This window comes from Hemitrygon akajei, chromosome 10 (assembly GCF_048418815.1).
Source record: "Hemitrygon akajei chromosome 10, sHemAka1.3, whole genome shotgun sequence".
NCBI classification, from domain to species: Eukaryota; Metazoa; Chordata; class Chondrichthyes; order Myliobatiformes; family Dasyatidae; genus Hemitrygon; species Hemitrygon akajei.
The window spans coordinates 139212967-139232089 of record NC_133133.1 but is presented as its reverse complement, the minus strand read 5'-3'; the positions used below and the strand labels follow the sequence as shown (position 1 = coordinate 139232089).

The window sequence follows — 19123 nt, the reverse complement described above, 5'->3', positions numbered from 1 at the left end:
ACAGCCCTGTGATTCATCTGTGTTGATGGAGATCATTCTGGAGATGTTGTTACCAATCTGAACTGACTGGGATCTACAAGTGAGGAAATCCAGGATTCAATTGCACATGGAGGTAATGAGGCCAAGGTCTTGGAGCTTATTGGTTAGTTTTGAGGGGGTAATGGTATTGAATACTGAGCTGTAGTCGATAAGGAGCATCCTGATGTATACACCTTTGCTGTCTAGATGTTCCAGGATTGAGTGAAGAGCGAATGAAATGGTACCTGCTATGGACCCGCTACTCCAGTAGGCAAATTAGAGTGGATTCAATTCGCTTCTTAGGCAGGAGATGATATGTTTCAACACCAGTCTCTCAGAACACTTCATCACTATGGATGTAAGTGCAACTAGGCAATAGTCATTGAGGCAGATCACCACTTCCTTCTTTGGCATCAGTATAATTGAAGCCTCCTTGAAGCAGGTGGGTACCACACGCTGCCGAAGCAAGAGGTTAAAGATCTTATTAAGTGCGCCAGCCAGTTGATCAACACAGGTCTTTACTATTTGGCCAGGTACTCTGGCTGGTCCAGATGCTTTCTGTGGATGCGCCCACCTGGAGGGACATCAACTTCGGATACTGAGATCCAAGGATCATCGGGAGATGTGAGGGTTCGCGGTGGTCCTCCATGTTCTTATGGTCACAGAGAGCATGGAAGTCATTGAGCTCATTTGGTAGCTAAGCTCTGTTCATTCCTATGTCACTTGATGTAAATTTGTAGGAGGTAATATCATTCAAGCCCTGCCACAACTGGTGAGCATCTCTCATTGATTCAAGTTTGGCCCAGAGTCTTCACTTTGTCCGTAAGGTAGCTATCCTGAGATCATACCCGAAAAGGGGTCACATCCTGAAAGTATTAATCGTTCATGGCTAATACAGTACTGCATATACAACACTGCAAATAGCATATGAAGCTCCAAAACCAATTTGATGAAGTGACTTAAAGACACTTGAAGATAAAAATAAAATTTGTGGGAACTGAAGGCAAATAATCTAACTGGCTGAGATATTGGTTGAGCAATTGGTGTCAGAGAGTGGAGATTATTGGCAATATCTGAAAAGCAACATCTCACTGTGATCTGTGTTGAAACCTGATCTATTCACCACATTTATAAACCAGTTAGTTAATTAAGCAGAAAACTAAAAAACATGCTTGTGGAAAGTGGAAAGTAGGTAGCACTGTACAGCAGTCGAGATGGAAACATTCATTTACAAAAAGATGAATAATTGGGCAAATGGGAAAATCTGTGCCAAATGAATTTCAATAGACTCAAATGTACTCTGGACCTAAATAGGTCAGAAAAGAGTGATCATGTCAAGCAAAATGGAAAACAGAGAATATCAATTCACCTATTCACCTTAACCATGAAGCTGACACAGCTAGATAATGAAAATATGTTAAAAGGTCAGATGCACTACTGATATACAGTTGAATTTAAAAGGGGAATGGAACATAGATTGTAGCTATATGCAGTCCTGGCTAAATTACACTGTGATACCATGAGCAGTTCTAGGATACATTGGCATTGAAGTGTGTGGGACAAGGATTATTGGAATACTAAATAACAGAGAAGAATGATTTCTGGCTGATTCTGGGTCTAGCGCCATGGAGAAGAATTTAAAAATTGGAGTCACTTTTCAAGAGAAAAATCTATAGGCATGTCTGAGTGCAAACGATAGCAGATGTTTACATACTTGTAGTTGATGTAAGGCCAATTGGTTGATAAATCTGTGTCCTAGAAAATGTTGTTAACTGGAGATATTAAGAGAAACAGAGAAAAGCTAATATATTCAGTTGGATCTCCTTGATTGTGGAAACTGTCTCGGGGGCTCACCGACCTACTTCTCATCCAATTTACTTAAGCCCCTTTTAATACTGGTGCGATGTTAGCCAACTTTGTGTTGTTTTATTCACTCAGGAGTAGAAATGGACTTCAAGCACTTTGAGCATTCTCAATTGAAAATTAAGAATTGATATGTTGCTCTATGGAGCCTGAATTTTGTGTGGGAGTATATTTTTACTTTCTGATTACTTTTCAAAGTTTTATTACACAAGAATAGGTGTCTCACTATATTTGTAGGTTTTTGTGCCCTTATTCTTGCTAAATACTGTCTCTGGAGTTTTGCAGTTTAAAATTCATGCAGCAGTTCTATAAATAGTTGCTGTGCTTTGCACATAGTTTATTAACTTTGTGTCCTTTGGGGCTTTCTGAGAACATTGATAAAGTCATGATTCAGCTGTGGATAGCTTAAGTATAGCTGCTAATTTTCCCAGTGCATGGCCCTACAAGCAAAAGAATTAGTTTTAATTGAAAAGTACTTCATAAATGACCCCCTTTCTTTCTCTGAATGCCCAGTTCCAAACTACATCCCAAATCTTTATGTAACATTTTTCAATTTTTATGATGAGTTAACCATTTATGGAATTTATAGATCCATGAAGCTTTAGTGCCACTTCCCAACAAAAGAAGGGGATTCTTGAAACGGGCTACTTAAATTTAACGAGTTTTATTCTGTTGTGACTTCAAGTTTCAAGGATTTGAAGACAAAATAAATAGAACTTAGTTGAAAAGGATGTAAGGAAAATTTGCATTATCTGTCTTCCATTTTTTGCTTTAGATTGTGAAATGGTACATGAGATTACTGTCTGATTTTTCATTTTTTCCCTTCCAGATGGTTATGTTTGGGTCTACAGCAACCAGCTGTCTTTTCAAGCTGGTACATACTGAATGGATTTCATAACATGGGCTCAGATATTGAACATCAGTAAGTTTTATGTTCATGTGAACTTGTTGTACTCAGATTACTGGTATATAGAGGATTTTCTCCAACAACTTTAAAAGTATCATTTCATGTCAGTTTAACTTCCATGGTGGGAAAAATACTGGAATGAGTTCTGTGGGACAGTATAACTTAATATTTGGGAAAACAGAGTTTGATGGAGAACAGACAATAAGGATTTGTTACTGAAGATTTCTGGATGGCCAACATGATTGCAATGCTGTGGAGGGTTAATGAGCAAAGCACATTCATAGATTTCTTTCCACAAAATCTGGATGGTAGGCTGGATAAGACTGTGAAGGGCCTGGAGTTCAAGGGAAGATGGCAAATTGGATTTGGATCTGACTCAAATTCAGGTTCAAGTTCAAGTTTAATGTTAATATCATAGACATACATACACAAAGTATAGGAGCAATGAAAATTAGTTTTTTTTTTCCACAGTGGACTGCATTGCAAATGTGAGAAACACAAGTCAACATAAACTTAAATGAACATAATTAATACATAACTTACACAACAGGTGAACAAAATAAACATTACACATTTAGTTCACGTTGAGAGAGAAAGGGAGAAAGATATGTAGTCTGAGGTAGTGTTGGTGTTTTTCAGGTTGGCAGAAAAACCTGATGGCAGTGGGAAAGAAGCTGTTATTGAACCCTGAGGTGTGGATCTTCAGGCTCTTGTACTTCCTGCTGAATGGCAGCTTCAGGAAGAGTACATGAGTTGGCTGTTGGGAGGAGTGGGATGTCCCAACTGGTGGATGATATTGTCTCTTGTAGATTTCCTTGTTGATGAGGAGAGCTGTACCTGTGATGGAACAGGTTGAGCCTACTACTCTCTGTAGACTCTTGAGTTTATATGCACTGGAGTTTCCATACCTGGTTTTGATGCAAACAGTTGGCATCCTTTCCACAGTACATCTATAGAAATTTGTTATAAATATTCTTAAGCATCTAATAAAGTAGAGACACTGAGCACTTTATGATTGTATCCATATCGTAGACACAAAATAAATTCTGTAAGGTGTTGACAGCCAAGAATTTGAAGTTGCTCACCCTTTCCAATGCCAACTACTCAACAAAGACTGGTTTATGTTCACCTGACTTCCCCTTTCTAAAGTCCACAATCAGTCCTTGGTTTTGCTGATGTTGAGTACAAGGTTGTTGTTACTGCACCACTCAACTAGCTGACCAATCTTGCACCTTTACACCTCTTAGGCACCATCTGTGACTTTGCCAGCAGCAGTGGGGTCATTAATGAATTAGAATTCAGTGGAGGTGTGGTTTGCCAGATAGTGTAAGTGTAGAGAGGGTAAAGCAGGGGTCTAATCACATGGGTCCCATTGCAGATGTCTACAACTAATGCTATCACAATCAGAATCAGAATCAGAATCAGGTTTATTATCACTGACATATATCATGAAGTCACTACCTCCTCCCATAGTTGCTGTCTGGGCTGCTGAGTTCTGCCAGCATTTTGTGTTTTTATATATCATGAAATTTGTTGCTTTGCAGCAGCAGTGCAGGCTATCCTTAAAGTATACTATAAATTACAATAAGAAATACATAAGCAAGATGTTGAAGACATCTGTGAACACTCCAGCCAGTTGATCAGTGCAGGTTTTTAGCACTCGACCAGTTATACAATCAGTCCGATGCTTTGCAAGGTTTCACCCACTTGGCGGATGTTACGGTGCCAGCCTCCAAAGCTGAGATCACAGTTCGTCATGTATTCAGTAATCTTCCTCTCAAAGTGAGTATAGAAGGCATTAAGCTCATCAGGGTGACGTATCAATGCCACTTATGCTAGAGTACAAGAGCAAGGTGAGGCCTCACCTTGAGTATTGTGAATAGTTTTGAACACCTCATCTTAGAAAAGATGTGCTGGCATTGGGGAGGGTCCAGAGGAGGTTCGCAATGATGATTCCAGGAATGGAAGGGTTATCATACAGGGAATGTTTGATGGCTCTGGGTCTGTATTCGCTGGAATTCAGAAGGATGAGGGGGGATCTCATTGAAACCTTTCGAATATTGAGAGATCTAGACAGAGTAGATGTGGAAAGGATGTTTCCCATGGTGGGAGAGTCTAGAACAAGAGGGCACAGCTTCAGAATAGAAGGGCACCCTTTCAAAACAGAGATGCTGAGAAATTTATTTAGCCAAAGGGTGGTGAATTTGTGGCCACATGCAGCTGTGGAGGCCAGGTCATTGGGTGTAATTAAGGCAGAGATTGATAGGTTCTTGATTGGACATGGCATCAAAGGTTACAGGGAGAAGGCTGGGAACTGGGGTTGAGGAGGAGATAAAAAAAAAAGATCAGCAATGATTGAATGCTGGAGCAGACTCGATGGGCCAGATTGCCTAATTCTGCTCCTATGTCTTATGCTCTTATGTCTTATGCTCTGCCACCAGGTTTTTGAATGGATATTGAACCCATGAACACTACTTCACTACTTCGTTATTTTTATTTTTGCACTACTTATTAAATATAACTATTACATATACATTTAACGTAATTCATATTTTTCTCTATAATTATGCATTGCATTGTACTGCTGCCGCAAAGACAAAAGACAACAAATTGCAGGATATATTCCAATGATATTAAACATAATTCTGATTCATCTTCACACTGTAGAAGGTAAAGGCATGCAAACCCTGCCATAGGTGTCGAGCATCTGTTTATGTCTCCAGCTTTGACCAGAACTGCCTCTTCATTTTCACATGTTTGACTGGTGCATTTACAGTTGGATGGGTATTTACAGAATCCCATTTTTGCCAATGGGATTCTAAGAGGCTCTGTCCCTTTAAAAGTCCATTCCATTACTTTTTGTGTGTATGCATATTAATGATTAACTCATTAAATGAAGGGGGCATGATTAGGATTTTGCAGATTATATACAAATTAACCGATGAGGAAAGCTTTCGGGGGAGTGTGGATGGTATGGTTAGTAGGGCAGAAAAGTGACAAATGGATTTCGGTTCAGAGAAGAGCGAGCCAATACACCTGGGGAGGTGCAAGAGGTTAAGGTAATAGGTTGCATGATATTGAGTAACGTGGACAACACGCTTACCCTGGTATAGGACATCCGATTGGTACAGGTCCCACCTTCCCTAGAGCTGTTCTCTGGGATCAAACTCTTTCTCTGCAACATCTCTTCAGCCATAAATTCGTCTGGTCTATTCTCTTGCTTCCCTACTCACTGACAGGTGGCAATAAAATCAATTCTTCCATTACTACCTTTGAGAACCTGTTTTCCAATTTTTCTTCTCATCACTCAAATTTATCCTATAGAACCTTTTCTCTTTTTATACGGTCTCACAGAGACCTAAGGCACTTAGAACTGGTGAGATAATTTTGAAGTCTAGTTGGGAATCTACTGTAGGGTGCATAGCATTCATTCTGTATACAGATCCCATAAAGTACATTGTGATAACTGACTGAGATAGTCTGCTTTTGTGATTTTAGTTGAGAGATAAATACAGTATTAGCCAGGACACACTGGGAACTCCCTTGCAGTTCCTCAGCTACTAGACAGCAAAGAGATAAAAGTATCTAAACTCTACTGTTGATTTTCCTATCTTTTGATTTGATTGTATCAGTCGCTTTTTTATTGGTGCTTACAGTTATATTTTCATTTTTGTCTTTGCCATCTATCTGAAAGGCAGTTAAGTGTCTTAGCCAAACCATGGTGCCTATGAAAATGCAGCACCCCCTTCAGCACCGATCTGACCCTGAATCAGATCTCCGGAGTAAAACTTGAGTCCACAATAATGTTAAGGCAGGGGTGAGATTAATTCTTTGTATGTTTGCCAAGGTGTATTTACTGTGTTTTGCATCTGTTTTCTTCCATTGTGGGGTTTAATGCTGCGTTAAATCATGCATTTATTAGTCATCTCCTTATTGCTGACTCTGGGAGTTGACCAATGCAGCTGACACTTGGGCACAGTGTCCCCGCCCACGGCGTTGTTGGACAGCTGATGCGACGCTGCGCTCTCGCTTGACTGTCATATGATCGGTGGTTGCGAAGCTGAGGGGGAGTTAGAGCGCAGCCCGAGAGTCGGCATTGCACGGGGAACGGGAGCAGCAGCGTTAGCGGGATCGCAAGCCGGAGCGGGGCGCGCAGACACACACGGGGATGAGCATGTTGGTGTTGATCAATAAGCTGCTGGACTGGTTCAAGTCTCTGTTCTGGAAGGAGGAGATGGAGCTGACGCTGGTTGGCCTGCAGTACTCGGGCAAAACGACGTTTGTCAACGTGATAGCGGTACAGTCAGTCAGCATCTTGTAATTAACCCGCGTCTTTATTTATTATTCATCGCCCCGACAGCCAGAAAGCGAGTAGCGCGCCCTCCCCCCTCAACCCTTCCTCACCCACCCGGATTTCAGGGCACAGCCACTTCTCTTTGGCCTTTTGATATCCTCCCTCCACCCCGCTGCCATTCACTTTGCCTTGCAGCGTTCTGCCTATTTCTGGTTGCCCCCTAATTTGTGTGGGAATCACTCGGCTCTGGCGCTCCCACCGTGGTCTGAAGGGCTGGGTACCTGCTGAGTGTTTGGGAGGAGCCCAGTTCTACTGAATCATGTCTCTGCCAGGCGAACCTCTCTCTCCTGCAAAGGCAGGGTTATCATCATTTCCTGTGCTGTTTCTAGCCTGGCTTTTTTTTTATTCCCTTTAAAAATAACGTGTTTTATTTTTACTAACTTCATCACTGCGAAAAACATTGTAGACGATTGTGTGTGATTTTTTTTTGTACACACACCTGCCATGTGCATTATGGCTGCACCAGGTCTCCTTGTGTTACCAAAGCCCATCCTCGGCAAATTACAACCCCGATTCAGTCTCATTATGTATAAATCACTAGTACTGTAACCGATTTTAACCTAGAAATTCTGCAGTTAAAACCATGCAATGGGAATAGATATTTGTATCCATCCTTCCTTTCATCATTTTAAATTACGTGCCCTTTGATTTGATTCTACATTCATTTACATTTAATTGTCATATGTTGGTTTGTCTTTTAATTTCCTTTAATGGTGAACTGCCTTCCTGTTTGATTCTTAAATTCTCATAATTAAGTTGGATGTGAGGAATAGGAATCCCCCTTTCACTGTTAAAAGTTTATCTTGCTGCAACATTGCACTTGCTCTACTGTAAGATGACATTCATTACAATTCAACAAACATGCTATTCTGGGGAAAAAATTACCCCCTTCCCTTCTTCCACCCTCTAGTGCAGGGGCTCCTCTAGTGCTAAGTTTACAGTATAATTGAATAAAGTAATATATAAAGTTTTGAAAATGTACTGAATCAATTTCTTGAAAGTTTATTTTGAGAATGTTAGTGTTGTTGACAGGGCTTGCGATTTTTGGCTGTCCCTAGGCGCTGCCACATTGCTTAGTGGCTTGTTACATTCCACTGTTCTTCTCATGAAGGCACCCCTGCATTGCTGTTGGGAGATCCAGCAATAGAAGAACAGCAAGATACTTATGGTGTTTGATTTGGAGGGGAATTAGCAGGTGGTGATGCTTACATGCACCAGCTCCCCTTGACCTTCCTGCTAGGACAGGTTTAGGAGGAGCTGTTATAGAAATCGAGATGGGGTAAGCGTATTTTATGAATGCTGTCATTGTGACGGAGGGAATAATTGTTTAAGGTAGTGGATAGGGTACAAATCTAGTGACTAATTTCTTCAGGATCATGTCAAGCTTCAAGTGTTACTAGAGCTGAAGACATCCAGGTGAGTGGAGAATATTCCACCACATGTTTTGTGATGTCTTGTGACACAAGACATCACAAGATGTCTTGTATCTTGTTGATGTCAGGAGATGAATCAGGTTAGCTAGCCTCTGACCTGATCTTGTGATGGTACTTATTTTTCTGATCCAATTGAGTTTCTAGTTATTGGTGGCACCACGAGTTTGATTTCCTGAAGTGTGATGAGAGTGGCTCTCCTTAACAATAAGGCAAGGACCAGTGTTTAGACAGCCTCTAGCTGGTGATGTTAATTGTCTGGCATTTTATAGTGAAAATGTAGCTTGATAATTTTCAGCCTGTGCCTGAATGTTATCTAAGTCATAGAGTAACACAGCACAGAAACAGGCCCCTATATCCATGCTGACCATCATGTAACCAGCTATACTAACCCCAGCTACCAGCACTTGATCTGTAGCCCTCTATAGCTGGTTATTCAAATACTCATCTTAACTTTTGTAAGAAACCACTTGGTTTACTGATGAGATATGAATTCCAGAATTATTGGTGATTATCCACACCTATGATGTCGTGGAGGGCATGTCACTGATGAAACAGCTGCAGATGGTTGGGCCTTGGATACTGCCCTGAGGATCTGCTTGAACCATCTCCTCAGGATGGGAAGACAGACTACTGATAACCAGAAGTATCTTTGTGTGAGGTGTGACTCCAGCTGTTGGAGTGATTTTTCCATGATACTGATTCCCTCCAATTTTACCAAGATTCCTTGATGCAGTGGCTGGTCAGATGCTGGTTTATTGTCAGGGGCTCACACTGATATTACCTCTGGAATTCAACCATTTGATTCAAAGTTGGAACAATCCTGTGAAGTGTTCTAGAGAATCAGAATCAAGTTTATTATCACCGGCATGTGACGTGAAATTTGTTAACTTAGCAGCAATTTGTTAACTGCAATACATAATGTAGCAGAGAAAATTAATAATAATAATAAATAAACAAATAAATCAATTACGTATATTGAATAGATTAAAAAAGAAAGTGCAAAACAGAAATACTCTTTTTAAAAAAAGAGAGGTAGTCTCCAAATGTCCATTTAGGAATTGGATGGTAGAGGGGAAGAAGAAGAAGAAGAAAGCCCTTAACTCTGAGTGGAGTCATCGGGCCGCCATCATGACAGTGTTTCTTTAGCAGGCTTTCTTGTTTTTACGAGGCCGAGTTGCTAGTTCGACACTCAACCCAGCGCAGATAGAAAGTGTGCAAGGGAGTCAGCTGGATTCGAACTCGGGAGCCTTCACTCTGAAGTCTGGCACTGATGCCACTACGCCACCAGCCGGCTAAGAGGGGAAGAAGCTGTTCCTGAATTGCAGAGTGTGTGCCTTCAGACTTCTGTACCTCCTACCTGATGGTAACAGTGAGAAAAGGGCATGCCCTGTGTGCTGGAGGTCCGTAATAATGGACCTGGTAAAACCCATAGAAATACTTTTTGAGCATGTTATTGGTGAATGTGTGCTGCTTGGCGGCACTGTTAATCACATCTTCATTACTTTGGTGCTTGTCGGTGCAATGTTAAGATGCCACTTATCCAGCCTCGATTTGCTTTGATTTTTGTGAGCAGTATTGTGGATACGACTTGTGTAAAGTACTACAACAGCCCCGCTAGAGGTGTAGTTAGTTCTGGAATGTATGTCTGCAGTAACAGAGTCAGGTTTGCTGACATAGATATAATATTTTAGAATGCATTTTGTATTGCATTTCTGTATTAGAGCTTTGCCAACATATTTTTACACAAACGAGATTAAATTTTAAATTGTTATTGCCAAATCTAAATGAGGTATAAATTCAATTAGACAATAGACAATAGATGCAGAAGTAGACCATTCAGCCCTTCGAGCCTGCACCACCATTTTGAGATCATGGCTGATCAACTACTATCAATACCCGGTCCCTGCCTTGTCCCCATATCCCTTGATTCCCCTATCCATAAGATACCTATCTAGCTCCTTCTTGAAAGCATCCAGAGAATTGGCTTCCACTACCTTCCGAGGCAGTGCATTCCAGACCCCCACAACTCTCTGGGAGAAGAATTTTTTCCTTAACTCTGTCCTAAATGACCTACCCCTTATTCTCAAACCATGCCCTCTGGTACTGGACTCTCCCAGCATCTGGAACATATTTCCTGCCTCTATCTTGTCCAATCCCTTAATAATCTTATATGTTTCAATCAGATCCCCTCGCAATCTCCTTAATTCCAGTGTGTACAAGCCCAGTCTCTCTAACCTCTCTGCGTAAGACAGTCCAGACATCCCAGGAATTAACCTCGTGAATCTATGCTGCACTTCCTCTATAGCCAGGATGTCCTTCCTTAACCCTGGAGACCAAAACTGTACACAATACTCCAGGTGTGGTCTCACCAGGGCTCTGTACAAATGCAAGTGAATTTCTGACAAAGAAAAATAAAATCCTTGATGTTAATCATCCTGTGCTTTGTCCTTGTGACTTCTCCAATGTTTTCTGTTTTTTTTGTGGGAATAATTATTATTTTGTATTAATCTAGCAATAACTTCAGTTTTGCATCTTCTTGAGAATTTTGCTCAACAGAGTGGAAGAAGAAGGAAAAATCAAATTGTCTATCTGGACCTTTTCATTCTGAATTGGCTGTGTCTGTAATGATCTGTAGATTCTGGTACATCTCAAATTGACTGCAAACTTTCACACTGTTAACTATACTATTCTCCGCCAATGCCTTAGTTCTGGCGTTAGTTGACCAAGACTGTCCTCACCTGATTCCATTCCTCATTGTTTTCATGCAGCTGAAGTGAAATCTAGAATCTTCTGAGGGTGTTTAGTTCTGTTTCTGTGTGATGCCTCTACGCACTCACAACCAAGGAAGTTTGGAAAAGCTCTTCTGAAACTTAACTTTTCACATGTATTGTGAGAATGACGTGATGGTTTAACCAGCTTCACCAGTCACACAGTTCAAGTCATTCGATTGGTGAGGCCAGTTTGACTGACGTATTAGCCCTTTGCTCCCGGATACCTTTCCTGAGGTCAGCACTATGTAAGCTGCCTACTTGTGACAATGAGAAAAAAAATCAAAGGATGGAAGGTAGGGAAGTAACAAAAAAACTGCTTTTGCACAGTTGATTGGCAAATGTAGTTTGGTCACCATCATAGCAAGTGATGCTCTCCAACAATGCTGCTTTGTCGATACAGTACAATTGTTTTGTGTAGTTCAGATTTTTCCCTTTCTCTGCTCCCACTTATATGGCAGTAATGCTAATAGAAGGTAACTATTTAGTGTCTCACTTTTTAAATTCCTTGTTTGAATTTGATAAGTGGTTCGATTTTTGTTTTTCTGAGTCATATCAGAATCTGAATCAGGTTTAATATGCCTTGACGTCGCACGTGATGAAGACCATGGAGCGGCTGATAATACAGAATCTGAGGCCACAAACCAGGCATGCCCAGGATCCTCTTCAGTTTGCATATAAGGAGAAGGTGGGAGTGGAGGATGCTATCACGTATTTGCTGCACAAATCACTCTCTCACCTAGATGGGGTCAGTTGTGCTGTGAGGATTACATTCCTTGACTTCTCTAGTGCCTTTAACACCATCCAGCCCAAGATCTTAAGGCACAAACTAATGGAGATGGGAGTAGACTCTCACATGGTGGATTGGATAGTGGACTACTTGACAGATAGACCTCAGTATGTGCGGTTGGGAGCTGTAGGTCTGACACAGTGGTCAGCAGCACAGGAGCGCCGCAGGGAACCGTACTCTCTCCGGTCCTGTTCACCCTGTACACATCAGACTTCCAATATAACTCGGAGTCCTGCCATGTGCAGAAGTTCGCTGATGACACGGCCATAGTGGGGTGTGTCAGGAATGGACAGGAGGAGGAGTATAGGAAACTGATACAGGACTTTGTGATATGGTGCAACTCAAACTACCTGCGTCTCAATATCACCAAGACCAAGGAGATGGTGGTGGACTTTAGGAGATCTAGGCCTCATATGGAGCCAGTGATCATTAATAGAGAATGTGTGGAGCAGGTTAAGACCTACAAGTATCTGGGAGTACAGTTAGACGAGAAGCTAGACTGGACTGCCAACACAGATGCCTTGTGCAGGAAGGCACAGAGTCGACTGTACTTCCTTAGAAGGTTGGCGTCATTCAATGTCTGTAGTGAGATGCTGAAGATGTTCTATAGGTCAGTTGTGGAGAGCGCCCTCTTCTTTGTGGTGGCATGTTGGGGAGGAAGCATTAAGAAGAGGGACGCCTCACGTCTTAATAAGCTGGTAAGGAAGGCGGGCTCTGTCGTGGGCAAAGTACTGGAGAGTTTAACATCGGTAGCTGAGCGAAGGGCGCTGAGTAGGCTACGGTCAATTATGGATAACTCTGAACATCCTCTACATAGCACCATCCAGAGACAGAGAAGCAGTTTCAGCGACAGATTACTATCGATGCAATGCTCCTCAGACAGGATGAAGAGGTCAATACTCCCCAATGCCATTAGGCTTTACAATTCAACCGCCAGGACTTAAGAACTTTTTAAAAGCTATTATTAATGCTTTTTGAGATAGTGATTTAGATGCATATCATATTTTTTACTGAGTTAAGTATTGTATGTAATTAGTTTTGCTACAACAAGTGTATGGGACATTGGAAAAAAAGTTGAATTTCCCCATGGGGATGAATAAAGTATCTATCTATCTATCTATCACTGGCATATGTCATGAAATTTGTTAACTTTACAGCAGCAGTACCATGAGATACCTGATAAATATGGATAAATATATATATAGCAAAAAAACAAATTAAGTAAAGTAGTGAGGGAGTGTTCATGGGTTCAATGTCCATTTAGGAATCGGATGGCAGAGGGGAAGAAGCTGTTCCTGAATCCCTGAGTGCGTGCTTTCGTGCTTCTGTACCTCCTACCCGATGGTAACAGTGAGAAAAGGGCATGTCCTGGGTAGTGGGGATTCTTAATGTTGGACACCACCTTCCTAAGGCACCATTCCTTGAAGATGTCTTTGACACTCCTTGCATGTGAGAGATTCTTACAAAAGATGCCATTGAAATATGAACTGCCTTCACAGTATAACATTTCTAGATTAACATAATGAGAAAATCATGATTCTAATTCTCTTGCAAACTAAACTACTTGTCCAAAACAACTTGTATTGATAATGGCAAGTGCTTGTTGGTTTTTCTTCTTTACTCATGTACTCATCATTATCAAATTTTCCCTTTTTAACAGGCGATATTGATTTTGAATTCTACCCCAAAAATATCATTGTGTTTACTCAAACCAAATTACAAGCAGACCCTGGGTTATCAATGTGTTCCATTACCTAGAAATGTCCATTAGTGATTTCCTTGTAAATCAGAAACATCTGTTTTTATAGTAGCCTGTACAGTGTCACACTGCATGCACTTGCAAAATGTTTCATTTCATGATCATCCAACATTCCCCTTAATTAAACTACTACAATATACGCAGCATCCTGTCATTAATGAATACCATGAAACATTTTATTGTTATTATTACTAGCTTAAAAATGTGTGGAAGAATTTGCATTTGTAACCCAGGGAGCCTCAGAGTTCAGTTCTTAAATTGGACCAAACTTGTTTTATTTGTATAAAAATATCAATCCTTCAGTTTCTGTTAGTTTTCTATTTTGTTTGTTGATTTCCATTTTAATCATTACCAACACTGCAGTTTTTTTTCAAAAATTGTTTGTTGGAATATAAGCAAAGCAGCATCTATTGTGCATAACAGATGGACAATAGACAGCTCTTGCTGTCTGCCTTGTAAATTTCCAATATTGATAGTGTCACAGATAAGACAATGTATCTACAAAAGAAGGGGCTGGCCATTTAAAATCTAAGTACCGTAGATTCCGGACTACAGAGCGCACCTGATTAAAAGCCGCATGCTCTAATTTTAGAAAGAAAATCAATTTTGTACTTGTACAAGCCGCACCGGATTTTAAGCCGCAGGTGTCCCACGTTGTAATATGAGATATTTACACAGAAAGATATTACACGTGAGGATTTTTTAACTTTTAATTAAATCCGTATGGTAACATAAACAAATACATATTGCAAATGCTTTTTTTCGAACCGTGCCTGTAATACGGCTACTTTTAAATATACATATGTATCGGTAACACACAAATTACGTTGCGTATACTTTTTTACTGAACAGTGCACGAACAACATTCCAATATCTCCTAACGACTGGTAAAAAAATATATACTGCAGCCTACCAGGAAAAGTTATTGATTGCCTTTAACTTAAAAGCTGCATCATATGTTTGCAGCGTTCTCGCACGGGTCTAATGCGCTCGCCCCCTCCTTTCCGTTTATCCCAAACCGGTATTTTCCCACAAGACGCGGCGAAACCGGATGTGACGTCATAGCATCCCGGGATGTAGTACAGAAAACAAATATACTTAAAACACTTCTAACTTTAACTAGAAAATACTAACAAATGAATTACTAAGCGAAAATATTATAAACTAAATAACTGCCATAAAGGCAGCACAATGCTTTTCTTTGAGTGTTTTCCATGTTGATGAGGGTGAGTACAAATGACTGATTTACAATAATTTAATTGTGAAAGTGCGCTTGATTTATCGTACAATTTCATTGGACCTCTGTGAACTACTCATCAATTTTATTGGTCTGCTGTTACGAGGCAAAATGTTTTTGGCGGCATGAAAAAAAACCATGCATTAGCCGCACCGTAGTAAAGGCGGCAGTGTTCAAAGCTGTTCAAAGTGTGGGAAAAAAGTAACGGCTTATAATCCGGAATCTATGGTACATAAACATTTCTGAGTGGAGAAATTCCTGAAATTGTCTGCCCCTGAAAGTCATGGAGACTAGATAATTTTAGTTTGAGATAGATAACTATTTGGAAGATGGAAAAGTTGAGGGTTTTGGGTCACTCACACAGAAGGTGAGTTGAGCCCAGCATAGATCAGCCATGATCTTATTAAATGTAGGCCAGGCTCAAGGAACCCAGCGGCTTATGCTTAGAGTTGCTGCATCTTCATTGTAGTTCATGCTGGAGGATTATTTTGGTCTGTACTTGCTTGTGTTTTACCTTTTGTGGTTCAGGTTTGACTCGTGACTTTAAAGTAATATGTAGCGTGTTGTGTGAGAGTTGTATTGATGGCAGTATTGTTCTCAGATGAGATTTCAAACAGATGCTCAGTCTATTTTCTTAGAATCCCATGACTCTGTTTTACATGAGTATCTTGGTGTTTGTTCCTGTCTGTGCTACCAAATATAAATTTGTTTGCATTTTGTAGTACTTTGGCATGTGTGATCTGGTTGCTTTTTAAGTGCAAAACTGCTTTCCTGCTTCCTGTGTGAACAATTAGTTGTGTATTTATTCACTTTGCCAAGATTAGCAGACCTGTATATAATTCCCTTGATGTATGATTTAAAACCTCCAAGTAAGTATATTATTAGAGTATGAATATGTCACCATATACCACCCTGAGATTAATTTTGTACTGGGTGTTTGCATTAGCTACAAAGTACAATAGAATCAAAAACTATATAGAAAGACAGACAACCACTGTGCAAAAGAAGACAAACTATGCAAATACTAACAAAAACTACTAATAAATAATACTGAGAACGCAAGTTGTAGAGCCAGTGATCGACTCCATTTCCCACTGCTCTTGCGATTAAAGTGTCGAGGAAGATTGAGGTCATCGAGGGCCAGACAGGAAGCCGAGCGAGTGTTCAGCACCATCAACCTGAGGGTGTCCGCTCTCTTTCACTTTCTCCCTCACTCACTGCTGTCTGCATGTGATCCTCTTTCTCTGTCTTGTTTGCTGTTCTTGCAGGAAGGTCCTGCGTTCAGATGGTCTCTACTTCTACCTCTTTCCCCCACCCACCCCCGCCAGAGTACTTGGTCTTGGGCAAGGTTCAATCGATGTGGTTTGTGGGTTGCACTCTGTAGTTCACTTTGTGACCTGTTTCTGGCTCCTCGTTTGTTGCTATTTTGTGCGATTTTGATCTGGGCAGGCTGGCTCTGCAGCCTGAAGTTAGTGAACGACACAGCACTAGATTGAACTGAACTGCTTGGACTGGGTCAATGATTTGCAGTTTGGTGTTTTAATTTCTGTATTTTTCACTTTTTTTTGCCATTTGCACTTTGGGGGAGTTGGTGTTTTTCTTTGAATGGGTCGCATGGCTTTCTGTCTTTGTTTTCAAGTCAAGTCACTTGTTATTGCCATTTTGACCATAAACTGCTGATACAGTACACAGTAAAAATGAAACAACGTTCCTCCAGGACCATGGTGAAACAACACAAAACTACATTAGACTCTGTGAGACAACTCAAGGCTACACTAGACTACATAAAACAACACAGAAACTACACTAGACTACAGACCTACACAAGACTACATAAAGTGCACAAAACAGTGCAGGCAGTAGAATAATTAATAAATGAAATAATTAATAAACAAGACAATAGGCACAGTAGAGGGCAAATTTCAATATAATAATAAATGATGTAGATATCAGTCTAGACTCTGGGTACTGAGGAGTCTGATGGCTTGGGGGAAGAAACTGTTGCATAGTCTGGTCGTGAGAGCCCAAATGCTTCGGTACCTTTTGCCAGATGGCAGGAGGGAGAAGAGTTTGTATGAGGGGTACATGGGGTCCTTCACAATGCTGTTAGCTTTGCAGGTGCAGCGTGTGGTGTAAATGTAATGGCGAGAAGAGAGACCCCGATGATCTTCTCAGCTGACCTCACTATCTGCTGCAGGGTCTTGTGATCTGAGAGGGTGCAATTTCCGAACCAGGCAGTAATGCAGCTGCTCAGGATGCTCTCAATACAACCCCTGTAGAATGTGGAATGTGGTGAGGATGGGGGGGGGGGGAAGGTTGGAGATGGACTTTTCTCAGCCTTCACAGAAAGTAGAGACGCTGCTGGGCTTTCTTGGCTATGGAGCTGGTGTTGAGGGACCAGGTGAGATTCTCCACCAGGTGAGCACCAAGAAATTTGGTGCTCTTAACAATCTCAACAGAGGAGCTGTCAATGTTCAGCGGAGAGTGATCATTCCGTGCCCTCCTGAAGTCAACAACTATCTCTTTTGTTTTGTTCACATTCAGAGACAGGTTGTTGGCTGTAACCCAGTCCGTTAGCCGTTGCACCTCCTCTCTGTGTGCTGACTCATCATTCTTGCTGATGAGACCCACCACAGTTGCTGCACAGTCGTGGGTCAGCAGAGTGAACAGCAGTGGACTGAGCACACAGCCCTGGCGGGACTTTCATGCTCAGTGTGATGGTATTGGAGATGCTGCTCCCGTTCCGGACTGACTGAGGTCTCCCAGTCAGGAAGTCTAGGATCCAGTTGCAGAGAGAGGTGTTCAGGCCCAGCAGTTTCAGCTTTCTAATCAGTTTCTGAGGGATGATTGTGTTAATTGCTGAATTGAAGTCTACGAACAGCATTTGAATGTACGTGTCTTTTTTGTCCAGGTGGGTGAGGGCCAGGTGGAGGGTGGTGGCAATGGCGTCATCTGTTGAGTGGTTGGGACGATTGTGGCTGTCTGTGGGAAGATGAATCTCAGGGTTGTATACTGCACACATACTTTGATAATAAATGTACATTGAATATTTGAGTCATTGAAAGAGAGTCCATTGGTTGTGAAATCAGCCCAGTGTTAAGGAGAATGAAGTTATCCATGTTGGTTCCGGAACCTGGTGGTTGTAGGGTAATAACTGTTCCTGAACCTGGTGGAGTGGGACCTAAGGCTCTTGTACCACCACCTCCTATGGCAGCAGTGAGAAGAACGCATGGCCTGGATGGTAGGGGTCTTTGATGACTGATGCTGCTTTCTTGTAGCACTCCTTGTAGATGAGCTTAATAGGGGAGAGGACTATTCCTGGATGTACTGGGCAGTATCCACTACTTATTGTAGGCTTTTCCATTCATTGGCATTGCTGTTTCCACACCAGGCCTTGATGTATGTAACCAGTCAGGATACTCTCCACTACACATCTATAGAGGTTAGGAAAGTAGAGGCACTACCGAGCTGCCTTTATATTGGCAGTTGCGTGCTGACCCCAGGGCAGATTCTCTGAAATGATAATATCAAGGTATTTAAAGTTGCTGACCTTCTCCACCTCTGATCTCCCATGAGGACTGGCTCATGGAACTCCCGACTCTTCCTCCTGTAGTCAATAGTCAGTTCTTTGGTTTGCCTAATGTTGAGTGAGAAGTTGTCATTGTAGCATCATTCAGCAGATTTTCAATCTCCATCCTATATGCTGATTCATCACCACCTTTGATTCAGCCAGTAACAGTGGTGTCGTCATGAAAATGATATTGGGGTTGTGCTTGGCCTCACGTTCATAAGTAAAAAGCAAGTAGATCAGGGGACGAAGCACACGGCCTTGTGCTGCACCTGTGCTAATGGTGATTGTGGAGAAGATGTTGTTACCGGTCTGGACTAACTGAGAGAGAAAATCAAAGATTCAGTCGCACAAGGAATTGTTGAGGCCGAGGTCTGGGAGCTTATCGATTAGTTTTGAAAGGATGTTAGTGTTGAATGCAGAGCT

The 19123-nt window shown here is 41.4% G+C and overlaps 1 protein-coding gene across 1 annotated transcript in view; it reads left to right on the top strand.

Annotated features, from left to right (window-relative positions):
• The first annotated feature begins 6836 nt into the window (after positions 1-6836).
• The window catches only part of LOC140734718 (ADP-ribosylation factor-like protein 8B-A), a 118403-nt gene continuing 106116 nt past the window's right edge, over positions 6837-19123 (top strand). The window contains exon 1 of the mRNA XM_073059092.1: positions 6837-7085. Coding sequence (XP_072915193.1) covers positions 6957-7085 — 129 coding nt within the window. The 5' untranslated portion in view covers positions 6837-6956. The remainder of the gene's footprint in view (positions 7086-19123) is intronic.